General features: G+C 51.0%; 2 protein-coding genes across 2 annotated transcripts; both read left to right on the top strand.

Annotated features, from left to right (window-relative positions):
• The first annotated feature begins 2,841 nt into the window (after nucleotides 1-2,841).
• MTMR11 (myotubularin related protein 11) lies at nucleotides 2,842-12,189 on the top strand. The gene is given in 19 exon segments (XM_039246304.1): nucleotides 2,842-2,951; nucleotides 4,338-4,713; nucleotides 5,080-5,170; nucleotides 5,578-5,699; nucleotides 5,923-5,983; nucleotides 6,140-6,282; nucleotides 6,765-6,843; nucleotides 6,972-7,107; nucleotides 7,345-7,432; nucleotides 7,582-7,670; nucleotides 7,756-7,880; nucleotides 8,246-8,312; nucleotides 8,546-8,616; nucleotides 9,164-9,330; nucleotides 9,624-9,797; nucleotides 10,049-10,231; nucleotides 10,709-11,002; nucleotides 11,457-11,591; nucleotides 11,593-12,189. Coding segments are annotated over 18 exon segments (2,148 nt in total). The 5' UTR covers nucleotides 2,842-2,951; nucleotides 4,338-4,647; the 3' UTR covers nucleotides 11,650-12,189.
• Nucleotides 12,190-13,080: 891 nt separating this feature from the next.
• Nucleotides 13,081-18,037, top strand: SF3B4 (splicing factor 3b subunit 4). The gene is made up of 6 exons (XM_039246368.1): nucleotides 13,081-13,160; nucleotides 13,626-13,754; nucleotides 14,212-14,754; nucleotides 15,084-15,290; nucleotides 17,244-17,417; nucleotides 17,625-18,037. The coding sequence occupies exons 1-6, from the start codon at nucleotides 13,127-13,129 to the stop codon at nucleotides 17,810-17,812; spliced, it is 1,275 nt and encodes a 424-aa protein (XP_039102299.1). The 5' UTR covers nucleotides 13,081-13,126; the 3' UTR covers nucleotides 17,813-18,037.
• Nucleotides 18,038-22,416: the final 4,379 nt, after the last annotated feature.

Raw genomic sequence — 22,416 nt, 5'->3', positions numbered from 1 at the left:
AAACTGGAGGACCTATCCTGGGCCAATTTTCCTTTTTCTTTTTTTTTTTTTCCTGGGGAAAGAAAAACCAACTATGCAATTGTCTAAACCCCTGGGTGCATGTGAGGACGGGGAGTAAGGGTACTTAAGTGTCCGGAGTGTTAACTGGGGCTGTTTTTCTGTAAGTGGATTTCTCTTTTGAGAGATGTACTCCCAACTCTGCTCATGGAATGTAATCCCCACATCTGCTCTAAGTCAGCCGGGGGCCAAATGCGTGTGTCGGGGACCTGGAACAGTCAGGAAGGTTGTCACCCTGTAGTCCCCCTCAGTAACAGCCCGTCAAGACCATCCTCTTCATTGGAACCGCTCACAGTTTAGAAAGGTCACTCTCCTCAGCACACCTGAAAGTCACTTATTTTTCAAATCTGATAAGTCTGTTGATTTAAAAATTTCCTGTGGCTGTTAACTCTTAGGCTTTTATTTGAAAATAGGATGGTTTTCAGGAAGCAATGAGGTCAAAGGAGGGGCTGAATGTATTTCTGGGCAGGGCTGGGCAGGAGATGAGTACTCCCCTTGGGTACAAAATATAAGGGGGATCGAAACACTCAGTAATTCAGATGATGTTTTAAGGCAGTATTTCAAAAATACTGCAAAAAAATCCATAATGAATAAAATACCAAAATCTTAAAGACAGATCCAACAGGACTGAGATTAGGGTGAGGGAAGCAAGCTGAATTGAGCAGGCTGAATCCCGTCTTTAAAACTTTGATACTTAGTTCACTGTGGACTTTCTACATTGGTTTTGTCACAGAATACTGCATGAAAATAGTACGCTGGTTACTGAGTTTGGAGGACCCCTTACATTTTGTGCTGGGAGTGAATGCCTTGCTCACCTCACCCCGTCTCTGGGGTTAGAACCACACACACGGGTGAGACTACCGCCTCCGGAACCACTGTCCCCTGTCCCCTAAGTGCACGGGAACGACAGGGGGCTGGCACCTGGCACACTCACCCTGCTTTCCCAGAGACACCCGTCTGCAGCGTAGGGTTCTGGCCTGGACCAGGGGTTTTCCCAGAGAATAAAACCAGGAAAGTTGTGATTCTCCACTGGACTGCTGTGTTTGGATTTGATTTGTTACTAGATTCTAGTTGATACTTTTGTTTTTAAAAACTGAGGACAAATGAACAAAAACAGAAACCTCATGTCATGTTTGTTTTTGTTTTGATTTATAAACTAACCAATCCCAATTCCTTTTGACCTCTTCTCAAATAAAAATGGTGGAAATTCTGGGGGTGTCCTAGGCGTATGATAAAACGGCTTTATTTAGGCCCCAAGGCCTTTTATTCAGAAATAAATTATTTTTGTTTAATTTGGGAAGGTAACTATTTATTGAGGCATTAAGAAAAATTCTCCATCCTAAGGATGAGGGGCCCTGAGTCCAGGGACGTTTTGCTGTGGGGCCGCATGGACTGTTGTGCTTTATTCTTTTGAGGGGGGTGTGTGGGATGGAGGGCGAGGAATAATGCCTGGGAAATGGCAACAGGCTGTGGTTGGTTTGTGGTATTTGGGGAATCTGAGGGGGTGGGAGAGGCGAGCCCATGCAATTACTGTGCTGGGGAGAAGGGAGAAGAGGGGTAGAGGCCTGAACCCCCATGTGGGCAGGAACGGGTGGGTCCAAGGAAGGGGATGCGGGTGGTGGGAGGCAGCCCCTGGAACCCTGGCTGTGGGATGGGATCTCTCAGGCTTACGTTAAGTGCACTTAGTTCCTTTGCTTCAGGGCACTGGGGTATTTCCTGAGGTTTTTACTGGAGAGGGGAGATAATTTGGGGTTATTTTTTCCCCCCTTTAAGACAGCGCTCCCCCTCCACCCTGCATTCTCCACCCTGTCCCTGATGGAGCACGTATACTAGAGGGGCGGCCTCCAGATTCCTACCTTAAATGTGCTCATTTTGTTGAAAGTTAAAAGGTTTAATCAGAAGTTTTCCCCTCATACAGGAGTCTATCAACAAAATAAAAAGATTATATAAAACCGTTTTTGTGAAAAGAGTCCATCTCTGTGTGGGGTGGGGACGGCGTTAATCCTGGCCGGCGGTGCACAGAGCCCGGAGGGAGCCGAAGGGCGCACCCTCTCCGGTTGGCTCAGTTTCTCCCAAGTGAAACTGAAGCTCACAGGCCAATAAAACAAAAATCGGCAGTGACTCCGTATTGTGAACTTGGGAGGGGTCCGGCGCTGCCCGGAATAATCTCGGAGAACCTAGCTTTCGCCGGTCTCGCTCGTTCCTCAACAACCACACAGCCGAGCTTCCAGGCACGTTCCGTCTTTGCCGGTAAAGGAGACTCCAAGAGGCTTGTCCCTGAGTTACTTGGGCACTAGTTACTCTGGACTCTGTCCTCTTCTTTCTCCAAGCAGTCAGGGCCCCAGACACACGTGAGAAGACGGGATTAGAAGCCCTTTCCTGGCCTGCATCACCTGCACCCCAGACTTTTACCCGCCCCCCTCCCCCCGTCCGCCAAAGGCTCTTCAGCTGTAGATTCAGTGAGTCATCCAGGCACTCTTATGTCTCTCACTGCGGATACCGGCCCGCAGGTCGTAGTGTCTTGTCCCCGTACGTCAAGTGGATGAACAAAATATTTATTATGACGTAGCCGCTCACGTACTCTCCAGGCCACCGCCCTTCGCTGGCCACGTGGGTAAGGGGCGGGGCGGTGGAATAGAGGAACGGAAGCTGGCCGCCCGCAACGTGCGGACCAGTGGGGGGTGGGGAAGACCTTGGCCTCTTTCTGTGCTTATAACTGGATCTGTGACTCATCCTGTGAGTCACTCAGCTCCACCTCCCTCCTCCAGCTGCCCCTCCCAGCAGCCTTCACTCTTGGCACGAACCTGCAACCAGACCAGGATTCTGAAAATGGAAAAATGGGATACAGCCCCTTGCGTCTCCGTCCTTCCCTGCATCCACCAAAACCTCCACCGGTGTGTTCGCCCTCAGCTGCTGCCCCTGTGCGTTCCCTGTGCCGATGCGAGCCACCCGCTTCTGCCTGCCTTCCACCGCCTCCCATTCCCTTGATGTTTTTCTCTGGATTCCGCTGCTGCTGCTGTACCTCAAAAATATTAGAGAATAGAATGAGGCTCTTGAACGAGGGGTGGTGGGCAGAAGGAAAGCGGACGATGGGCATTACAAACGGTGGCACACCGCTCTTGCCGCTGCAAGAGACCTTGGGAAGGATTTCTTCCCCAAACGATTGAGGCGCGTGGAAAGTAGGTGGGGTTGGGGGTGCTTGGCAGCTTTTAGGACTTCTAGAGTAAGGCTTCTGGGCCACCTTCCTAGCAGGTGTATGCCTCTTTGTTCCCAATTAACTTCCTGTCTCACAACATCTTCACTCTTTCCAGAGTAGCAGCCAAGACAGGGACCTTTCAAAGCTGAGGCCGGAAGGGTGTGTGTGCTGAGGGGAGGAGAGCGGAGTGTCGCTTTGGAAAACTGGGGCCCCCACCTAAGGACTACTGCCTCAGTACAGACTCAAAAGCCATAAACAGCAGCTCGTTAACCCTTACTTTGTATTCCATTTCCTGTCTTTTTCGCATCTAAATGCCAATTTTTGCTTCCTACCGAGGCACCATCCATCAGCTGCAGTTCCTTTACTTCCCTCCTAAGGTCCTCCCCACCCACCTCTGCTTCTCTAGTTACAGGGGGGGAGAGTGGGGGTGGGGCCACAACTGCTAGAGGTTTCTAGCCCTCAACTTTCAAGGGCCTGAACATGAATCATTAATTTGCAGATCTGGTGTCTGAGTTGCAGGGAGGGGTCATGTACCTAGAATGGGCTCTAGTTTCCCACTGGTGAGAGAGAAAGAGAGAGAGTGTGTGTGTGTGTGTGTGAGAGTGGTAAGAACTTTTCCTTGGCCTCCCCCAACCCCAGCACTTGCACATAAACACCTGTACTGTATCTGCGTCCTGGAGATACTTCTGTTTCTCTCCCCAATACTGTCACCGCGCCCTCCACACTAGGTATGTTCAATGCTCTCTGGAGAAGGACATACAAAATGCTTTTAACTCAACTCCCCTCACTTCTTGGGCTTCTCCAGGCAAAAATCCCCCCAGGTCCAATTTCCTACCACCTTTCCCGGGTGTGTCAGGGGCGGCAGCAAGGAGGCTTGAACTGCTTTTGCCTTCCTCCCACCACTCCACCCCCTTCAAGAAGACAAAAAACTAAGTCCAAATATCCCAGGTTAATATTCAGCATTACTGCTCCCCTCAAATAGTTTCCAATCCTCCTCAACAGAAAAGGCATAGGATCTGGGACTCGGGTAACGAATCTGGGTTTTTTTCCCCCAGTCACCCATTTTTTCCCTCACCTTTTCCAGGCTCCTCCACTTTCTCTCCACTTTTCCAAAACTGTGTGCATTCCCCTTTAAGGGGCTGGGCATCTCTCCCGCCCTCTGCAGAGTCGACTGAAGTTTCCGAGGAGCCTCCTAGCTGGGTTGGACACACCTTTCGAAGACCCCTAGTCGAGCTCCATGCACCACAAAGGGCTCTTTCCCATAGTGCTGTCCCCCTGCCCCTCTCCCTGACCTCCCTCTTCTCAGCTACAAGATTCAGCCTCTCCCCAAGGGGCTGGAGCATCCTAAACGTTTCCCACCCTTCACGGCTCTGTCCCCGGATGGAGCCAGAGAAATGTGGTGGGGGGGCCGGGGCCAGAGTTTCAACATCGCCCCCCAGAAGGAGGAGCCAGAGATGGGGGTAAGGAGAGGAAACTTGGGCCTGGGAGGGAAGGGGACCGTGGGCAGGAGGGTGTGAACGAGGAGGATTTGGAGATAAAAGGGGGGTAAGAAAAAGATCTAGAAGAGGAGGATGGTGTGTCCCATATCAACTTCGGTTGATGGACCTCGGTCTGTCTTTTTCACAGTCTCAAGTTCATTGTCTCATTATCCATTAACCAGCCCCTCCCTTTGCTGTCTGCCAACTGGGTCCTAAGCTCCCTGACAGCCACTGAACCCCCACCCCCCACCACCGAAGGCCTGAGTGCAGGCCTCTACTGGTGGCTGCTGAGCTGAGCCCAGACCCCAGGGTTGGGGAGGTCCGGGATTAAGCCCACGCCCTTTGCAGCTCTCTGGGCCAAAGTGTGTCGGGCGGACCGGGATGCTGGAGCCCAGGAGTCGGCAGCTTGACGGTCACGTGGCCTCTGGATGCCTCCCAGGTAGTAGCTTCCCTTTCAATACTTCCAACCTGCAAAGACTCTTCCACGTTTCATCCTGCTCAAGTCTCGCTTCAGCCTTCACCAGAGATACCTCTGTATTCCTCTGCACAGAGTGCTTCTGCCTGAGGCTTGCTCTTTTCTCTGTCCAGAGCTGACTAGGAACATGGACCTCGATGATCCCTGTTGTCTTGACTCTGTGACTCTATCTCATTTCCTTATTCAATAGCATGAGTGCCTCCTCTGTATAAAAGAATACAAGTGATCTCCTCCTAGGCTTTCATTATAAGGGGTTAGGGGAGGATCTTAATCTTCCCTCTTTAGTTCCTCCTGTCTCCGAGGAGTCGGTGTACACCAGTGTGGGCGACACTGGGAAGAGTCATAACCTGGCTTTCCTTCTTCCCCTGTAGGGGAGCAGATCCTAGCATGGGCCCCAGGGGTGAGAAAGGGACTGGAGCCTGAACTGCCTGGAACCCTGATCTGCACCAACTTGAGGGTCACCTTCCAGCCCCGCGGATGGCAGCGGAGTCAGGTGAGAGGGACAGGGCGATGGAAAGTATGGTTAGTGAGAAATGGATAGGGGAGTCTAGAAGGATTTAGACAAGTGAGACAGGGAGAATGATGCTTAAGGGCTGTCTTTTGAATGTATCAGGGATAGTCAGTCGGGATGATCTCCAGGGAGGTTAGGGGTTGCCAAGGTAGGACAGTGAGCAAGATTCCAGATGTCTTCAGCACCAGTCCTGTGCTTCCTCTAGGAGACTCCCTTGAGCAGGGAATACGATTTTGCCCTGGTCAACATCGGGCGATTAGAGGCTGGTAAGCGGGGGCTGGGGTGTTTGTGTAGGGTCTCACTGGGGGCTCACCCTTCCTCTATTCTCAGAGGGCAACAGGGATGGAATGGGACAGGCCGGGAGATGTCTCATAGAGAGACTCTAATCCGTGACTGAGCTGCTTTCTACCTCTTGGCTTCAGTGAATGGCCTGTCCAGAGTCCAGCTCCTCCGCCCAGGGTCCCCACTTAAATTTATCCCTGAAGAGATTCTCATTCATGGCCGAGACTTCCGGCTGCTCAGAGTTGCTTTTGAGGCTGGAGGACTAGAGCCTCAGGCCTTTCAGGTAAGAGACCTTCAACCCAAGGACTCCTCTTGAGAGCCTTGGGATCCTTTCCCTGGCATTCCCACGCACCCCCCCTCCCCCAGTCTCCTAGACCCCTCTCATCAATTCTGCCTGCTTCTCTCCTCAAGGAGAGGCTAAAAGCCTGGGGTAAATGATAGCAAGAGAGTAAGGGGCCTGAATTCTAGTCCCGGGCTGCCAGTTATCAGCAGTGTGACAGCGGGCAAACTTCTTCCTTTGAAAAACAGGGAGGGCTGGAGGAGATTGTTCCTGAGAATTCACATCCTGTGCTTCTGTGATTCTGGATGTGTTTTCCGGAACCCAGTCCCCGTGACCCATGGAAGCTCCCTTCCTCGGCGATTATCTTTGCTGTTCTCCCATGTCTCTGCTGGTGGCAAAGACAGTTGAGCAACACATGGGCCCCATATCATCCTCGACACTTCTTCAGTCTGAGCCAAAAGGCTGGGATGCGCTTTCCTCCACAGGTGACCATGGCCATTGTCAAAGCCAGAGCTCAGAACAGTCAAGCCCAGCAGTATGCAGGCATACCCCTGAGCAAGGCTGGTGAGTGAGGGTGCTTCAGGGGAGGGAACGGTAAAGAATCGGAGAGAGGAGAGGCTGGCTGAAGACAAAAGAGCTGAGAGGCTCTCTGGTTCCTCTTCCTTCTTTCCTGTGCCTCACTGCTGTCCTAGGCCAGAGTTCGGGGACCAAACAACCACCTATTCCCCTCCTGGAGACATCAGACGACTGGGAGACCGAGCGGAAAAAGCAGGGGGCCAGGGGCTGGAGGGTCAGCACCGTCAATGAGAGGTTCGACATAGCCACCAGGTGAGCCTCAAGTCCACTCCGACCGCTGCTGCCCTCCCCATCTTCCCCCAGTTCTTGGACCCTCTAAAGCTAGGACTTCCCTCAAGCTCCAGCCTCAAAGCTTTCCCCCTTACCGCCTAGATCTCTAAACTTGAGGTTCCTTGGAATAATCCCCTCCTAAGCAACTTCCTTGTAATGACAGGTTTGCATTATAATGAGGTCACTGAGGCAAGCTGTGACACACTCTCAATTTCACAGCCTCCCCCGTTACTTCTGGGTCCCTAAGCGAACTCTGGACAGTGAAGTCAGGAGGGCATTTGGACACTTCCATCAGGGCCGTGGACCGGTCAGTAATAAGCACCAGGGTGATGGTTTGGGATGAGCTGGTTATGGGGGGTGGGGGTCAGGGAGGTCAGTGTGGAGGGAGGTCAGTGTGGTGGCAGGGGTGGGGCTAGGAGTTTCTCCATGGCGATCCTAACCTCCCGCCATCTAAAGCGCCTGTCCTGGCATCACCCTGGGGGCAGTGATCTTCTCCGCTGTGGTGGCTTCTACACAGCCAACGACCCTAACAAGGAGGATATCAGGTGAGGGGAGGTTTGATGAGCAGAATCAAGGGTTGGAGGTTCAGGGCAGACTCGTTCCCTTACATTGTGACTCCCTCCCCTCCAGAGCAGTGGAGTCAATGCTCCAGGCCGGGCATTCGGATGTTGTCCTGGCAGACACGGTGGATGAGCTGCCTAGTCTTGCAGATGTCCAGCTTGCTCACTTGAAGCTCAGGGCTCTTTGCCTGCCTGGTGAGATAACCTCTGACCCCTACCCCATCCCTAGGTCTGCTGACCCTAACCTGGTTTATACCCTTTTGCCTGTTACAGATGGGTAACCCTTCAGCCCAATCCTTCATTTTCTATTCAACTCCCACCTCCCACAGATTCAGATTTCTCGTCTACCTGACCTCAAAGTAGTCTTTTAACAGCTTTGAGATATAACTTACATACCATAAAACCCACCCTTCACCCATCTTGTTTGGTGAATTTTAGTACATTTCCAAGGTTGTACAACTATGTATAATTTAATTTTAGTAACTTCATGGGCAGATCCTGAATCATGCATCCCGAATTCTCCCAATCTCTGTCCTTCTGACCCCTCTACTCTCTCTCAGATTCCTCTGCAGCTGAGGAGAAATGGCTCTCAGCCCTGGAAGGAACACGATGGTTGGATTATGTCAGGTACTGTCTCATTTTCTAGCCACGATTTAGAATTCAACCCTCCCCAACCTTCTGTTAACTTGAACTCCTAAATGGCCTAGCACTAATTCTTCTCTTTCCCAAGAAGACTCTTTTGCTGCTCCTTAGGAGAAGGGGCAGAATTTTGGAGTCGGCCTCTATTCCATCCCATGACCTATCACTCCCTTCCTCCAGGCTTAGCATTCTTCTCTCCTTTTTCTCATCTGCCCCACTAGGTCTTGTCTTCGAAAGGCCAGTGACATCTCGGTCCTAGTGACATCCAGGGTTCGCTCTGTAGTACTACAAGGTGAGTTTCTTGGGTTAACGTACTCCATTCCTTCCTTTTTCCTTTATCCACTCAACTGGGAGGGAAACCTGTAAGTCTTCCTTGCCCTCTTCTAGTGCTAGTATCTTCTCCTGTTACTAGGAACTACCCACGGGCCCTAACTCATTCTTCAGTGCTACCTGTGCCTCATAGTAGTACTACTCCTACTAGCTGTAGTGCTATTATCGCTTGTGGTCCCTAACAGTAGGGCTCTTCACCTTCTGTTCTCGTCCTTCCATCAATGGATGGTGACTGGGGTTGGGATGGGAAGGACAATGTAGAAGCTGGTCTGAGATTTATGATTCTACCTCCTGCACATGAAGCTGGGTATTTCGATCCAGGTGGAGTCTACGGACTGAATCATTCAAGGTCTTAATTTTCTCTTCTGTTTGCCCTCTCAACACTACCTACCCAAAACTTTAACCCTCTATGCCTCTCTCTTCTTCTTGCCACATTTCCTTTTCTCATTTTCTTCTGCCCTAGTTTCTTGGCCCCTCTTCTTTGTCCCTTCTCCCTCTTTATCACCCAGAGCGCGGTGATCGTGATTTCAATGGCCTCCTCTCTTCACTCGTCCAGCTGCTTTCAGCCCCTGAAGCCCGAACACTGCTTGGCTTCCAGTCACTAGTGCAGCGAGAGTGGGTGGCAGCTGGACATCCCTTCCGGACCCGACTTGGGGTAACTAGAGCCAGTGAAGAGGTGAGATCATTTTGGGAGAGTACTGGGGGGAGGTATTACCAAAGATGTAAGAGGATGAGAAAACTATATAGTGTACTTCACTGGAGGTGAAACTGGGTTAGAAGGTTCCTGAGATTAGGCTGAGCTTGAAGGGAGACCTAGATGAATGAAGCACCACAACCCCCTACTAACCTCAATCCAGATTTCCATTCCCTGACCTTAGGGGCCCTGTCATGTCTCTTGTCCCTCATCACCATCCTCCTCCTCTATTAGGTGCCCACAATCGCTCCTAACCTCGTAATTTCCCTCCTCAGGCTCCAGTGTTTCTCCTCTTCCTTGACTGCGTCTGGCAGATCCTCCAGCAGTTTCCAGCTGAGTTTGAATTCTCAGAGTTTTTCCTTCTTGCTCTTCATGACAGTGCCAGGGTTCCTGACACCCTCACATTCCTGACAGATACTCCCTGGGAGCGTGGAAAGCAAGGCGGACAGGTCAGTGACTTCCATTTTTGATTGGTCTTTTCTTTTCCTGGAGAAGCACCCTCTGAAGTTTAGTCTTAATTTATGGGAAGTGAGGTCTGCGGATGGGAAGGGGGGAGGTTGGTGCTCATTCTCATGACTGGACTTTCACCCTACATCTGATTCCCAGAGGAAGAGGTGAGCGTTTTCATGATTTCTATACAGACTCGGGAAAAGGATTATTTTTCTGTTTAACCATCGTTTTTCTTGTTTTTTCTGTCCAGTTCAACTCCTATACACAAACCTATACCCCAGGGTACTGCCCACCCCCTGCTGGGAACTCTGTTAACTCACAGCTGTCTGTCTGGGACTGGGAGTTACGCTACAGCAGTGAACAGATGCTACAATTCCATAATCCTGGCTATGACCCAGAACACTGCCCAGATTCGTGGCTTCCTAGACAGCAGGTGAGAAGTCTACACTTCCTAAATTCCCTTGCCTTTCTCACAGGCTAATCCTACTAGATAGGGAGAAGTGGAAAGACACAGTGCCTGAGTTCCCCAGGGAAAGCGGCCCCACACTTCCTCTGTAGCTGTCACATGTCTTGCTCTTTATGACAGTGCCAGGGTTCCTGACACCATCACATTCCTGACTGTCCCCAGCAAGGCAGAAATCCTAGAATAGCACAGAGGGCATCCTTCTTGTTCTCATCTTTATTAGTTTTTCTCTTACACACCTTTTACAAGTTTCCCTAAAATTGACTTTAATGAGACCTAAGGCCTAGCTTGAAGCCTATTAAGAGAGTTCTCTGGGGGAGGCCTGTGGTTCAATCACTAAGGCAGTGTGAGTAGGTGGCAGACAGACATTTCCTTCCTGACCCATTTTGGGGAAAGTGGGGTCATCTGGTTTCTAGGTTGCCAGTTGAATTTCTCTTTTCCCTTTAGCCAAGCTTCATGGTTCCTGGACCCCCCAGTTCTGTGTGGCTCTTCTCCAGAGGGGCCCTGACTCCCCTGAATCAGCTCTGTCCTTGGCGCGACAGTCCCTCCCTGCTGGCAGTCTCTTCTCGTTGGCTCCCTCGACCAGCTGTCTCCTCTGAAAGCCTGGCTGATCAGGAGTGGGGGCTCCCCTCACATTGGGGGGCTTGCCCCTTACCCCCGGGGTTGCTGTTGCCTGGATATTTGGGACCCCAGATCAGGCTGTGGAGACGCTGCTACTTGAGGGGAAGGCCTGAGGTCCAGGTGAGGAGGGGAGACCGGGATTGGGAGTAGGAGAATGGGTTTGACTACTAAACCAGATGTTTTGGGAGAAACCAAACGTTTCTAGGAGCTGGAAAAGCAAGGGGCTGGGGAGATAGAGAAGTGAAGTACTATTCCTGTTGGTATCCAAGTGGATAGGTCTGAGAGTGTGTACATGATGGGAATGCAGACAGCTTGTCGCTCAGATCAAGTAGAACAGTTGGAGGGGGAAAAGAGAAAGATGCCAGCGGTGATGGTAACTAGACTTGTCATGGGGATCACTTTGTAATGTGTAAAAATATCAAATCACTAGAATATGCACCTGAAACTAACAGGATGTTGTATGTTAATTATCCTTTAAAGAAAAAAAAAAGATGCTAGTAGTGGACAGATCTCAGAAACAGGGAGCTAGAGCTACAATAATATTCCTCTCTGCCTCTCTTCACCCCCTCCCCAGAAAGGCCTCTCGGCTCCCACAGTCTCCGGCCTCCAGGATGAGCTATCCCGTCTCCAGGAGCTTTTAAGGAAATGGACACCAAGAACATCTCCTGAGGATCACTCCAAGAAAAGAGACCCAAATACCATTCTCTCCCAGTCCCATTGAAATTACTGTCTTTCTTATGGGCACGGCAGAGGGCAGTCCAGGGTGAGGGAGCCTTCTGTCTATCTTCCGATTTTTCTTATCTGGTCTTGCTGTCTCAGCTTTTGACATTCCAGCGCTCAATAGGCTCACTGACCTGACTTTCTGTTGCAGATGGGTGGTGCTAACCTTCCCTAATGCTGGCCCTGTCCTGTTTGGTTCCCCAAGATAGGTTTCTTGTGGTTTGAAGAATTAAGAAACGAAAGCAACCTAGAACATTACCTTTTTTTCAGGGCAGTTTCATCTCCTTGGATATCCAACTGTTAAAATTGTGAGATGAGAAATGCTATTCATCAGTCTTAACACAATGGCCTACAGACCTCATTCTCACCTCCTCTTGTTGCTTCCTTAACCCCAATTTCTGTTTCTTCCCTGAGTATGCAGTGGGTGTGTGAGGCACTGTCTCTTCCGAGTGTATATTTTATATACTGACATTTCTATTTAAGGAGTTCATTAAAGCACCATATTTATACACACATTGCTGGCATTCTCTCTTGTGTCTGAATAAAAGATCCTAGGTAAAGGGTGGCTGGGTGGCTCAGTCGTCATTTAAGCATCTGACTCTTGATTTCGGCTCAAGTCATGAGCTCATGGCTTTGGTGTCTGAGGTCCGCATCTGGCTCTGCGCTGACAGCAACTTGGGATTCTCGATCTCTTTCAAAAACAAACATTAAAAAGATCCTAGGTAGGAAAGTGATGGGTGTGAACAGGGAGAGGATGGCACCCATCAGATCATCCTTAAGGAAATCAGGGGATAGGTCAGGGGAAGTCCACCCGCAATTGAGTTCTCTTTTAAGGAGCAGATGGGGCGAAAGACGTTGTTGCCGGGCCCAGCGTGTTCTGAAGGTTGAAACTGAGGCCTCTCGGCTTCAGTGTCAACTACCCTTCAGCTCTGGTCACTCTCCATTTCTGAACCCCAAGTTCCCGTTAGCCGCCCTCACAGCCACCACGAGCAATAAAGACTAGGTGAGCTAACAGTCAGCGGTCCTCTCCCCTGAGGGAAAACGAAAGGCCTCAAGCCCAGGCTGGGGCCGAGGCCACCGCCGCCCGGGCGCTGTGGACCGGGGTGGAGAGCCGCCCCCGCGTCTCAAGACGGCAGAATCCTTGAGGTGGGGGCGTTTCCTCAGCACAGCCTTCGCTGGGGAGCAAAAGGATCGTTTGGCAACAAAATATAAAAAAGTAAAGTTCTGTTCCTTCAGTTCCTGAATTTACATCTTTGGGAGCTCTAACGTCCAGCATGGTCTTATGAGGGGCTAAGCATTCCCACCCCGCCTTCGTCGGAGCCTCGCACCGCCCGCAGGAGCAAGTTCTCACACACCCGTCGCATCCAGTCTCCGCAGATCCTAAGATGGCCGCGGCCGCTTCCGGTTCCTCCCCCGCCGCGGCCCCGCCTCCCGCCCTCACGGCCGCGTTCGCCCCGGAAGCGGAAGTATGCCTGGGTTCAGAGGGCGGGACTGCTGCCTGGAGACGGCGGGAGCTCTTTCGCCATGGCTGCCGGGCCGATCTCCGAGCGGAATCAGGGTGATTGGAGAGGATGAGCCCGGAATAGGCCCGGGGTTAGCTGGGAGGCCTCGACTGGGGCTGGCAGTGTTTTCGCCTGGGCGAGAGATCGGGCCCCCCGGAGGGCGCGAGCCCGGCCCCGGTGCCTGCCGGAGGCGGGGGGGGCCGAGCGTTAGGCTGAGGCCTATAGGTGTGGTGCTCTCTGGGCCCAATCCTTTCTGCCTTCCCATTCAAAAAACAAACCAAAGAACCCCGCAGAAAACAAAAGCCGAAACCAAAAACTGAATAATTCACCAAGAGAATTTGCAGCAGAACCTTTAGATTTCGGAGGGCTCTTTAGTTCCTGGAAAGAGGGAGGTATAAGGGTTTAACTGAATTTTCTTGTTTTCTCTTTGCACCTGTATTCCCTCTCCGCTCTCACCTCCCCCGCCTGTCACCTCCTTTCCTGCCATTATTTCGTCCTTGTCCTAATCTCCCATCCTCTAGATGCCACTGTCTACGTCGGAGGCCTGGACGAGAAAGTTAGCGAACCATTGCTGTGGGAGCTTTTTCTCCAGGCAGGGCCAGTAGTCAACACCCACATGCCGAAAGATAGAGTCACAGGTCAGCACCAAGGTGAGTACATGACAAGGGGTGCCTTTCTGTATTGAAGGGACAAACCGTTGTTGGAAGGCTCCTGATGTTTTTGGAATGAATTACCTGCAGGTTCTTTTTCTTCTTTTAATTTTGTTCGGAGAGAGAAAGAGAAAGAGAGCATGAACAGGGGAGGGGCAGAGAGAGAAGGAGAGTCCTAAGCAGGCTCCACATTGTCCACGCAGAGCCTGATGTGGAGCTTCCACTCATGAATCTTGAGATCCGTGACCTGAGCGGAAATCAAGACTTGGATGCTTCACCCACTGAGCCACCCAGGAGCCCTTGCAGATTCTTTTAAGCGTAGGCCCCCCTGCCGGTTTCTGGAACCATTCCCAACTGAATTGAAGTTATTTCTCGTTCCTCGTGTTTTGGAAGGTGAATGAGTTATACCCCGTTTTGAATCGCTGACGTTGTTCATCTGCGCTCTTTTACTCCCCAGGCTATGGCTTCGTGGAATTTTTGAGTGAGGAAGACGCCGACTATGCCATTAAGATTATGAACATGATCAAACTCTATGGGAAGCCAATACGCGTGAACAAAGCGTCTGCTCACAACAAGAACCTGGACGTGGGGGCCAACATTTTCATTGGCAATCTGGATCCAGAGATTGATGAGAAGCTGCTCTACGATACTTTCAGCGCCTTTGGGGTCATCTTACAAACCCCCAAGATCATGCGGGACCCAGACACAGGCAACTCCAAAGGTTACGCCTTTATTAATTTTGCTTCGTTTGATGCCTCGGATGCAGCTATCGAGGCCATGAATGGGCAGTATCTCTGTAACCGCCCTATTACCGTGTCCTATGCCTTCAAGAAGGACTCCAAGGGTGAGCGCCATGGTTCTGCAGCTGAACGACTGCTGGCCGCCCAGAACCCGCTCTCCCAGGCCGACCGGCCTCACCAGCTGTTTGCCGATGCGCCCCCTCCGCCCTCAGCCCCCAATCCTGTGGTATCCTCCCTGGGCTCCGGGCTGCCTCCACCAGGTAAAGCTTTTATGCAGAACACTTTTGCCTTGGGTTTGGGGTGGGGGGTGGGGGGGCAGGAAGAAGGAAAAAGGACCCGATGCAGGGGGACATGGAGTCCGTAGGTGATGAGAAAGGGATTGAGGGGTGAGAGCTGTGGTGGGGAAGAAGGTTGTTGGCTTTCTCGAGGAGGCTGAAGTTGTTGTCCTGAGGGGCCCGGTGTTGCTTCTGATTTGGGGGAGCCAGGAGGAGGGGTGAGAGCTTGTCCTGCCTGACGAGGCCGGATCAAACAGGCTCTTTAAAGACATGCTCTTTCCCTGTCCTTAACTTTTCTTCCATTTCCCCCATAGGCATGCCTCCGCCTGGGTCCTTCCCACCCCCAGTGCCGCCTCCCGGAGCCCTTCCACCTGGAATACCCCCAGCCATGCCCCCCCCACCCATGCCCCCTGGGGCTGGAGGACATGGCCCACCGTCAGCAGGAACCCCGGGGGCCGGACACCCTGGACACGGACACTCACATCCTCACCCGTTCCCACCCGGTGGGCTGCCCCATCCAGGTGGGTGTTCTTTGCTGGGAAGGGGAGGGAGGAGCTTGGCGGAGGAGCTCTGTGGCCGCTTGTGCTGCTGCCCTTGTCCCTCACCAATGATAATAGAGTCCCAGAGCTCAGCTTTCCTTCAGACCTTTTTTCATAAAAACAAACACAAAGTACTGTTCTTTGTGTTCTTTGTGTTGAAGTAAACTTTAACGGCTACCACCCCGTTTCCACATTCTTCTGTTTTTCTAGAGAGTATAACTGTACTTGCTTTTTTTCCCCCTTTAACTTAAAAAAACTTTTTTTAATGTTTTATTTATTTTTGAGAGAGAGACAAGAGTATGAGTGGGGGAGGGGCAGAGAGAGAGAGAGAGGGAGACACAGAGTCTCAGGCTCCAGGCTCTGAGCTGTCAGCACAGAGTCAGACGAGGGGCTCAAACTCAGGAACAGCAAGCTCATGACCTGAGCCAAAGTCGGACGCTTAACCGACAGCCACCCAGTTGCCCCCTCCCTTTAACTTACTTCGTTTTTCTTCTCTGACTTCTACCCTAAAGCAGTGACCTACTTGCCAAATCTAGGGGACACTTCCATTCCTTACCTGGTTTGCCCTTTGGTATATGTGAAATTGGCCATATGTTGTCCTGTTTGAAATGCTTGTCTGTCGGTTTTACTGGATTCTTCATCGATCCCTTGACTCCTCAGTCTCAGCCGCCTTCATGGCTTCTTTATCTCTCCATGGAGCTGGGTTTTTATATTTGCCTCTCTTCTCTGCATAGGCCCAGTACTTGCACATGGATGCCTCCTAGATCAGTGTCTCTGGTCTGTAACTCTTAATCCTGCTGTGTGACGGGCTGCTCCACTTTGCCACCCTCCCCTTCAAACCTGCCCCTCCTCCAGTATCTTTGTTCTCAGGTGCTTCATTGAGAAATCTGAGAGCTATATTATTTTATTTTTTTTTAATGTTTTTTGTTTATTTCTGGGAGAGAAAGACAGCGTGAGCAGGGGAGGGTCAGAGAGAGAGGGAGACACAGAATCTGAAACAGGCTCCAGGCTCTGAGCTGGCTGTCAGCACAGAGCCCAACGCAGGGCTCAAACCCACGAACCGTGAGATCATGACCTGAGCTGAAGCTGGCCGCCGCTTAACCGACTGAGCCACCCAGGCGCCCCTGAGAGCTATTTTAAACTGGTTCCTATCGCCTCACTCTAGATGCCAAGTCTCATGAATATCTCTGAAGTTGGCCCCCACCGCCAGCGCCCTAGGTCAGCCCCCTCATACTATGTCACACCTGACTTACCGGAGTAGTTTTCTCATGCTTTGACTCCATTTTCTCTATCTCTGATCCACTTGCACGGAGTCATTCTACAACACGGGTGTTCACACACCCTCGCTCAGAATTCTTCTGTTGCTCCCTTTTACCTGAAGAGTAAAACTCAACACTTGTCACCATGGCATTCTAAGCTTTTCGTGACTCGGTGCCCGTTCATTGCTCCCTTGACTGTCCGCTGCTGTGTAGTTGTCTGAGTTACTGGTTTTCCGCAAACACCCTATGTTGTTGGATGCCCCTGTGATTTGCAGCTGCTAGTTAATGTTCGCTGCCTGGAATGTTCTGTTCCACTTCTTTGTTCACTTGAAAGATCTGTACTTACTCTTTAGAATCCGATCTTTGCTCGGACAGGGTCTTTGCTCCCTTCCCAAATCCTGTCCTTGGAGTCATCGCTCCGTCTGTTCCATACTCTTGCAGCACCGTTACGGCGTCTCGGTCGTGGACGGCGCAAGTGAAGTGGGTGGCTGATTTGTTTGTGACCTTGGAATGGGGTTGAGGATAAGGGCACTTTGTACCAGCCCTGTTTTCCACACTCTTCTTTTCCTGACGTCACTTCTTTCTCTGTTTTGCTCTCTTTTTCTTTCCTTCCATTTTCTTTGCCCTTGGTATGCCTTTTGTCTCCTTTTTCTTTGTGTCTGTTTTTTTCTCATAGGGATGTCCCAGATGCAGCTGGCCCACCATGGCCCTCACGGCTTAGGACACCCCCATGCCGGGCCCCCAGGCTCCGGGGGGCAGCCTCCCCCTCGACCGCCACCTGGGATGCCTCACCCCGGACCCCCTCCAATGGGCATGCCCCCTCGAGGGCCTCCGTTTGGATCTCCCATGGGTGAGTAGGCTCCAGCCGCCCCCCCTCATCCTTGAATAGCCTACCCTTGCAGCTTCCTTTGTCACACTCCTGTCCCCCGCCCTTCCTTTCATTCACATTCCTGCTCACGGTCTCCCGCTGGCCTTCTCTGTCCATTTTCCCAACATCAGCTATTGCCTCTTCGCCAGCGATTACCAAGTCAGTCAACTTTCCATTTCTTGTGTGCAGGTCACCCGGGACCTATGCCTCCACATGGGATGCGCGGGCCTCCGCCGCTGATGCCTCCCCACGGCTACACCGGGCCTCCACGACCTCCCCCCTACGGCTACCAGCGGGGGCCCCTCCCTCCGCCCAGACCCACCCCCCGGCCTCCTGTGCCCCCTCGTGGCCCACTGCGAGGCCCTCTTCCGCAGTAATTTCTCATTTTCTCGCCTCCTGTTCTATGTTCCTAATATGTTTTCAAGTCCTTGGACCAATCAGAGTTGCTGTAGCTCCTTAGGGCTAAGGCGCTAATCCCTCTCAGGCCTTTTTTTTTTTTTTTTAGTGTCGTTTTTCTTCACAGGAGGTTTTATTCTTTTTTTTATATCAGTCCTAAGCATTTTGCAAATGCGCAGAGAAAATAAAACTAAACTCCTTGTTTATTCTTTGTGCTCTTTTTCCTCTGCAAAGTACCCTCTCTCGTTTCTCTCAGAAGAGACATCGGTATATTGGGAGAAGAACAGTAAGGTCGGAGGGAGGGTGCTTATTCTGTGTTTAAAAGGCTTGCATTCAGCTTAGCAGCCGGAAGCGCAGTGCCTGCGGCATGGGAGCAGTAGGCGAGGACGGAAGTGAAGTTCCTGGGCTGACGCGCCCGGAGCCAGCGGCGTGGCCCCGTTTGTAACGGTCGTAGGTTGAAAACCGCTCTCCTCCACTGCTCTGGGACTGGTTGGATAAACTGGAACTTCGACGTAGCAGCGGTAGAAAGGAGTGAGAGAAGACTCTACCTGCTGATTTGGAGAATGTATCCAGCATACATTCAGTGAAGAAAGTAAGACGCCGGACAATGTATAGTATCCTTTCTGATCTAACAGGGGGTACGTAACACGTGTGTTTGTTTATATTTTAAAAAACAGATAAACCCAAAATGAATGAGCATGCTTACCACGGGGTGAGGAGGGAAGCGAGCTGTCTCCAAGCACACGCTGTTAAAGTTGGTTTATTTGGACAGCAGATACATAAATGTCTTACGTAATTCCAAAATCGTTGGAACCGGAACTCGGTAAAGTACATTTCCCCCCATGCGTTCCCTTCAGACGTCATGAATGAGGAGTTTGGATCTCACTCCTCTTCTGTTCTCCTCAGTCCTTCCAGACCTGACTTCCATCCCCTTGGAACCTGTCTTCAGACTTTGAGTAACTAGACCAAATCCAATGGCCCCTTTCTATTTGCTGCGTTTAATTAATCCTCTTGTATCACCCCTTTCGTGAAGCTCTTTCTGGGCTCTGTGACCATGGGCTTTGCTGACATCTAGACACGAAAAGGCACGCGCCGCCCTGTTCTCTTGCACGATTACCCACATGGCGCGGTGCCTACATGCCCCGGGGGCAGCTGAACAGAACAGAGTTGAGCAGGCCACCAAGGCAGTAGGCCGACACATGCAATGGTCATGACGCAGAATGCTCTGGGAGCACGAGGAAGGGTATTTAACATGACATGACGATCCGAGAAACCTCCCAGAAGAAAAGTGCTATGTTTGGCTGTAATCTTAAAGGCAGGGTAGACGTTCCCCAGGTGAAGAGGGGGAAGCTCGCTCCACGTGGAAACGGGGCGCTTCTGAGCAGAAGGGATAGTGCGACAGATCATGCACGGAAGCTGCGTGGCGTGGGGGTGGCTGGGGAGCTCCCCTGGATCAGTGCATCTCTGCCATTTCTCACGGCGCAGAACCATTGGCAACCGCACTCTGAGGTCAAGGCAGCTTCGGGCTGGAAGCTCTTGGCTCCGGAGTCCTGGTCGCCGCGGGCTCCACTTGGGCCGAAGTGCTGGGCGAATTCCTCCCCCCGCCCTGGGCACCGCTGTCAGGTCACCCAGGTTGGGAAGCTCCTCTCCACAAGGGGGGAGCCCCGGTGAGGACTGGAGCCAGCCGGTGACAGACTTGCCTTTTAGAACCATGTAGTGGGGAGAAAAGACTTGAGGGGGAAGACCGGGCAAGGGGCCAAGCCGGGCATTTGGCAATAATCCAGTGAGAGAGGACGAAGCCAGCAGTGAGGGCTGGGGTAGGGTCCGGGAGGGGAGGGGGCACACCGCGACGCACTTTAGAAGGCACAGCAGTAGGTCGCAGTGTCAGATTGGATGTAGTGAACGAAGAGGAGAGTGAAGTCTGGAGGAGAGCAGGCAGCGGGAGGAATTTTCCAGGGCTGGAATAGAAATGGGAAATGCAGTGTGGACGGTGTGGACGTGCAGGTGAATCGTGGCACAGGCAAGTGAGGTCCTTCTAGCGGGTGTTCGTCAAAACTTGGGGAATGTTCCACCTGCTTGTTCCACCCCATGAATGGCCAAGGATGCCAGGCTTCTAAATCGTAATGGGATTAACTGTCTTTGCTTTGATGTGGTCCTGAGCTGATAGTAGCCAGCAGCTGGCTCCTGGCCCAGGCGCCTGAGGCCAGAGCTCCAGCGGCCCGGGTGGTGGCAGGCTTTGTCTCGGCCTCTGTGTCCTTTCTGCCTCCGTGGCCTCTATCACATATACTGACTTCTCACTGATCTTTGGTGAAGACTTCAAGGCCCATAACCCTGATGCCGATGGTTTCTAGCTCGTTATTTCCATATAAGCTCCTGAGTGGTATTTTTAGCTCTTATCTGATAGCATGTTGATGAATTCACACCATCCCAGAGTAAATTAGTGCCTTTGCTGAACCACTGTTTCCTCAGGCGTTCATTCTCGGCATCTCTGAGCTTTCATTCATTCGACTGGAATGTTTGAGTTGCCTCCTCCAGTCAATGGGTTTGACTCCCCCAGTCTCTTCTCTAGCTCTGCGGCCCCCCGCGGTTGCAGTCGCTGTTGCCTCAGTCCTGGGGCAGAGCCTGTATTGCTCGTACATTTTATTATGTCAGTTTACACATTTGTTTGCTATTCACTAAATCGAGGTTTTTCCCTTTTTTTAATTTTTTTAAATTTTAATCATTGCCACCCTACCACCATCGCCAGGAGGCATTGTTCTCAAAGTGCCCTCTCCTCGTGCATAAAATTTTATTTTTTTATTTATTTTTTAATGTTTTATTTATTTCTAGGAGAGAGAGAGAGAGAGAGAGCGAGAGCAGGGGAGGGTCAGAGAGAGAGGGAGTGACAGACTCTGAAACAGGCTCCAGGCTCTGAGCTGGCAGTCAGCACAGAGCCCGACGCGGGGCTCGAACCCACGAACTGCGAGACCATGACCTAAGTGAAAGTTGGACGCTTAACCGACTAAGCCACCCAGGCGCCCCATCCTCGTGCATAAAATTTTAAATCACAGATATGCTGTATATCTTATTAATTTTTATTTATTTTGGGGAGAGAGGATAGAGTGCGAGCGGGTTAGGGAAAGAGAGAGAGGGAGACACAGAATCTGAAGCAAGCTCCCGGCTCTGAGCTTTCAGCACAGAGGCCGATGCGGGGCTTGAACTCACGAAAGGTGAGATCATGACTTGAGCTGAAACTGGATGCTTAACTGACTGAGCCACCCAGGTGCTCCTATGCTGTATATCTTTTTATGTATTAGGGCCCTTTGAAGGACACAAACCATTGTAATATCTAAGATTCCTGCTGCTCCAAACCAGTTATTGACCCCTTTGGGGGAGGTGATACCACCCCCATTGAGAATGCATGGGACCATGGGTCCTTAATGTTTTGTGGGCCCCAGACAGTCCTTTGAGAACATGACAAAACCTATGGACCCTATCCAAGAAAAATACATTTATGCCTATATTTCCAATACCCTGAAGCAAAAATTACATAAGGCTCATAGATCCCAATCTAAGTATGCCTGGATTACACTGAATCTCTCCAAGAACCCTGAAGGAATCTCATTCTATTAGTCTGTCTCCCGAGAGGACTGAAAGATGCCTGGCATATATAATAATTGTAAAAATAGCAACCGCTAATATTTACCGAACTCTTGCTAATATGCCAAGTACTGTACTAAGTGTTTTTCTCAGTTAATCCTTCTAACAACCCCCTGAGATGGGTTTTGCTATTACCCCCATTTTAAGATCTGGAAATGGATATTAAGTTACTTGCCCAAGGTCACATGCTAAGAAATGATAGATGGAATAACTAAGCCAAGATCTGCCTGAACCTGGAGCCAATTGCGTAGTCATGTTATCCTATATTATATTTACTGACTAGATACTTGTTGAATGAATGAATGTTTTCTTTTACGATCTTTCCTCTTTAACCGGGTTATAAACTCCTAAAGGACCGGAGCTTTTTTTGTGCTTTTTGTGCTTCATTTGTTAGTATCTCTCGCTGGAGCTTTATGGTATCATAGTGTCATTGACCCTGTTTTGTCCCTCTGACTTCCCCATCCTGACAATCTCCTGTGCTTAGAGTCTGGTGGGTAGAAGCAGTGATGGAATACAGGGGGGTGGCGATGTTAAGTAGCCAACTAGATAGCTAACTGGGCAATGAAGCTACACCCGGAAGCTTTATAAGGCAGTGGTTAAAAAAACCTGGAAAGCTCTAGAAGCCAGAGACCTATGAACTGTATCAATCTACTTATATGAAACTCTAGAAAAGATGAATTTAACTTTTGTATGTTTATTTTTGAGAGAGAGAGAGAAGGAGAGACAGAGCACAAGCTGAGGAGGGGCAGAGAGAGAGGGAGACACAGAATCCGAAGCAGCCTCCAGGCTCTGAACTGTCAGCACAGAGCCCGACGTGGGGCTTGAACCCACGAACCTCGAGCTCATGACCTGAGCTGAAGTCAGATGCTTAACTGACTGAGCACGCCCAGGCGCCGCTAGAAAAAACAAATCTAATGTATGGTGACCCAAAGGAGATCAGTACTTG

This window comes from Hyaena hyaena, unplaced genomic scaffold (assembly GCF_003009895.1).
Source record: "Hyaena hyaena isolate Hyena2069 unplaced genomic scaffold, ASM300989v1 scaffold_284, whole genome shotgun sequence".
NCBI classification, from domain to species: domain Eukaryota; kingdom Metazoa; phylum Chordata; class Mammalia; order Carnivora; family Hyaenidae; genus Hyaena; species Hyaena hyaena.
Note: the sequence above shows the minus strand (reverse complement) of the source record. Positions and strands in the feature narration are given on the sequence as shown.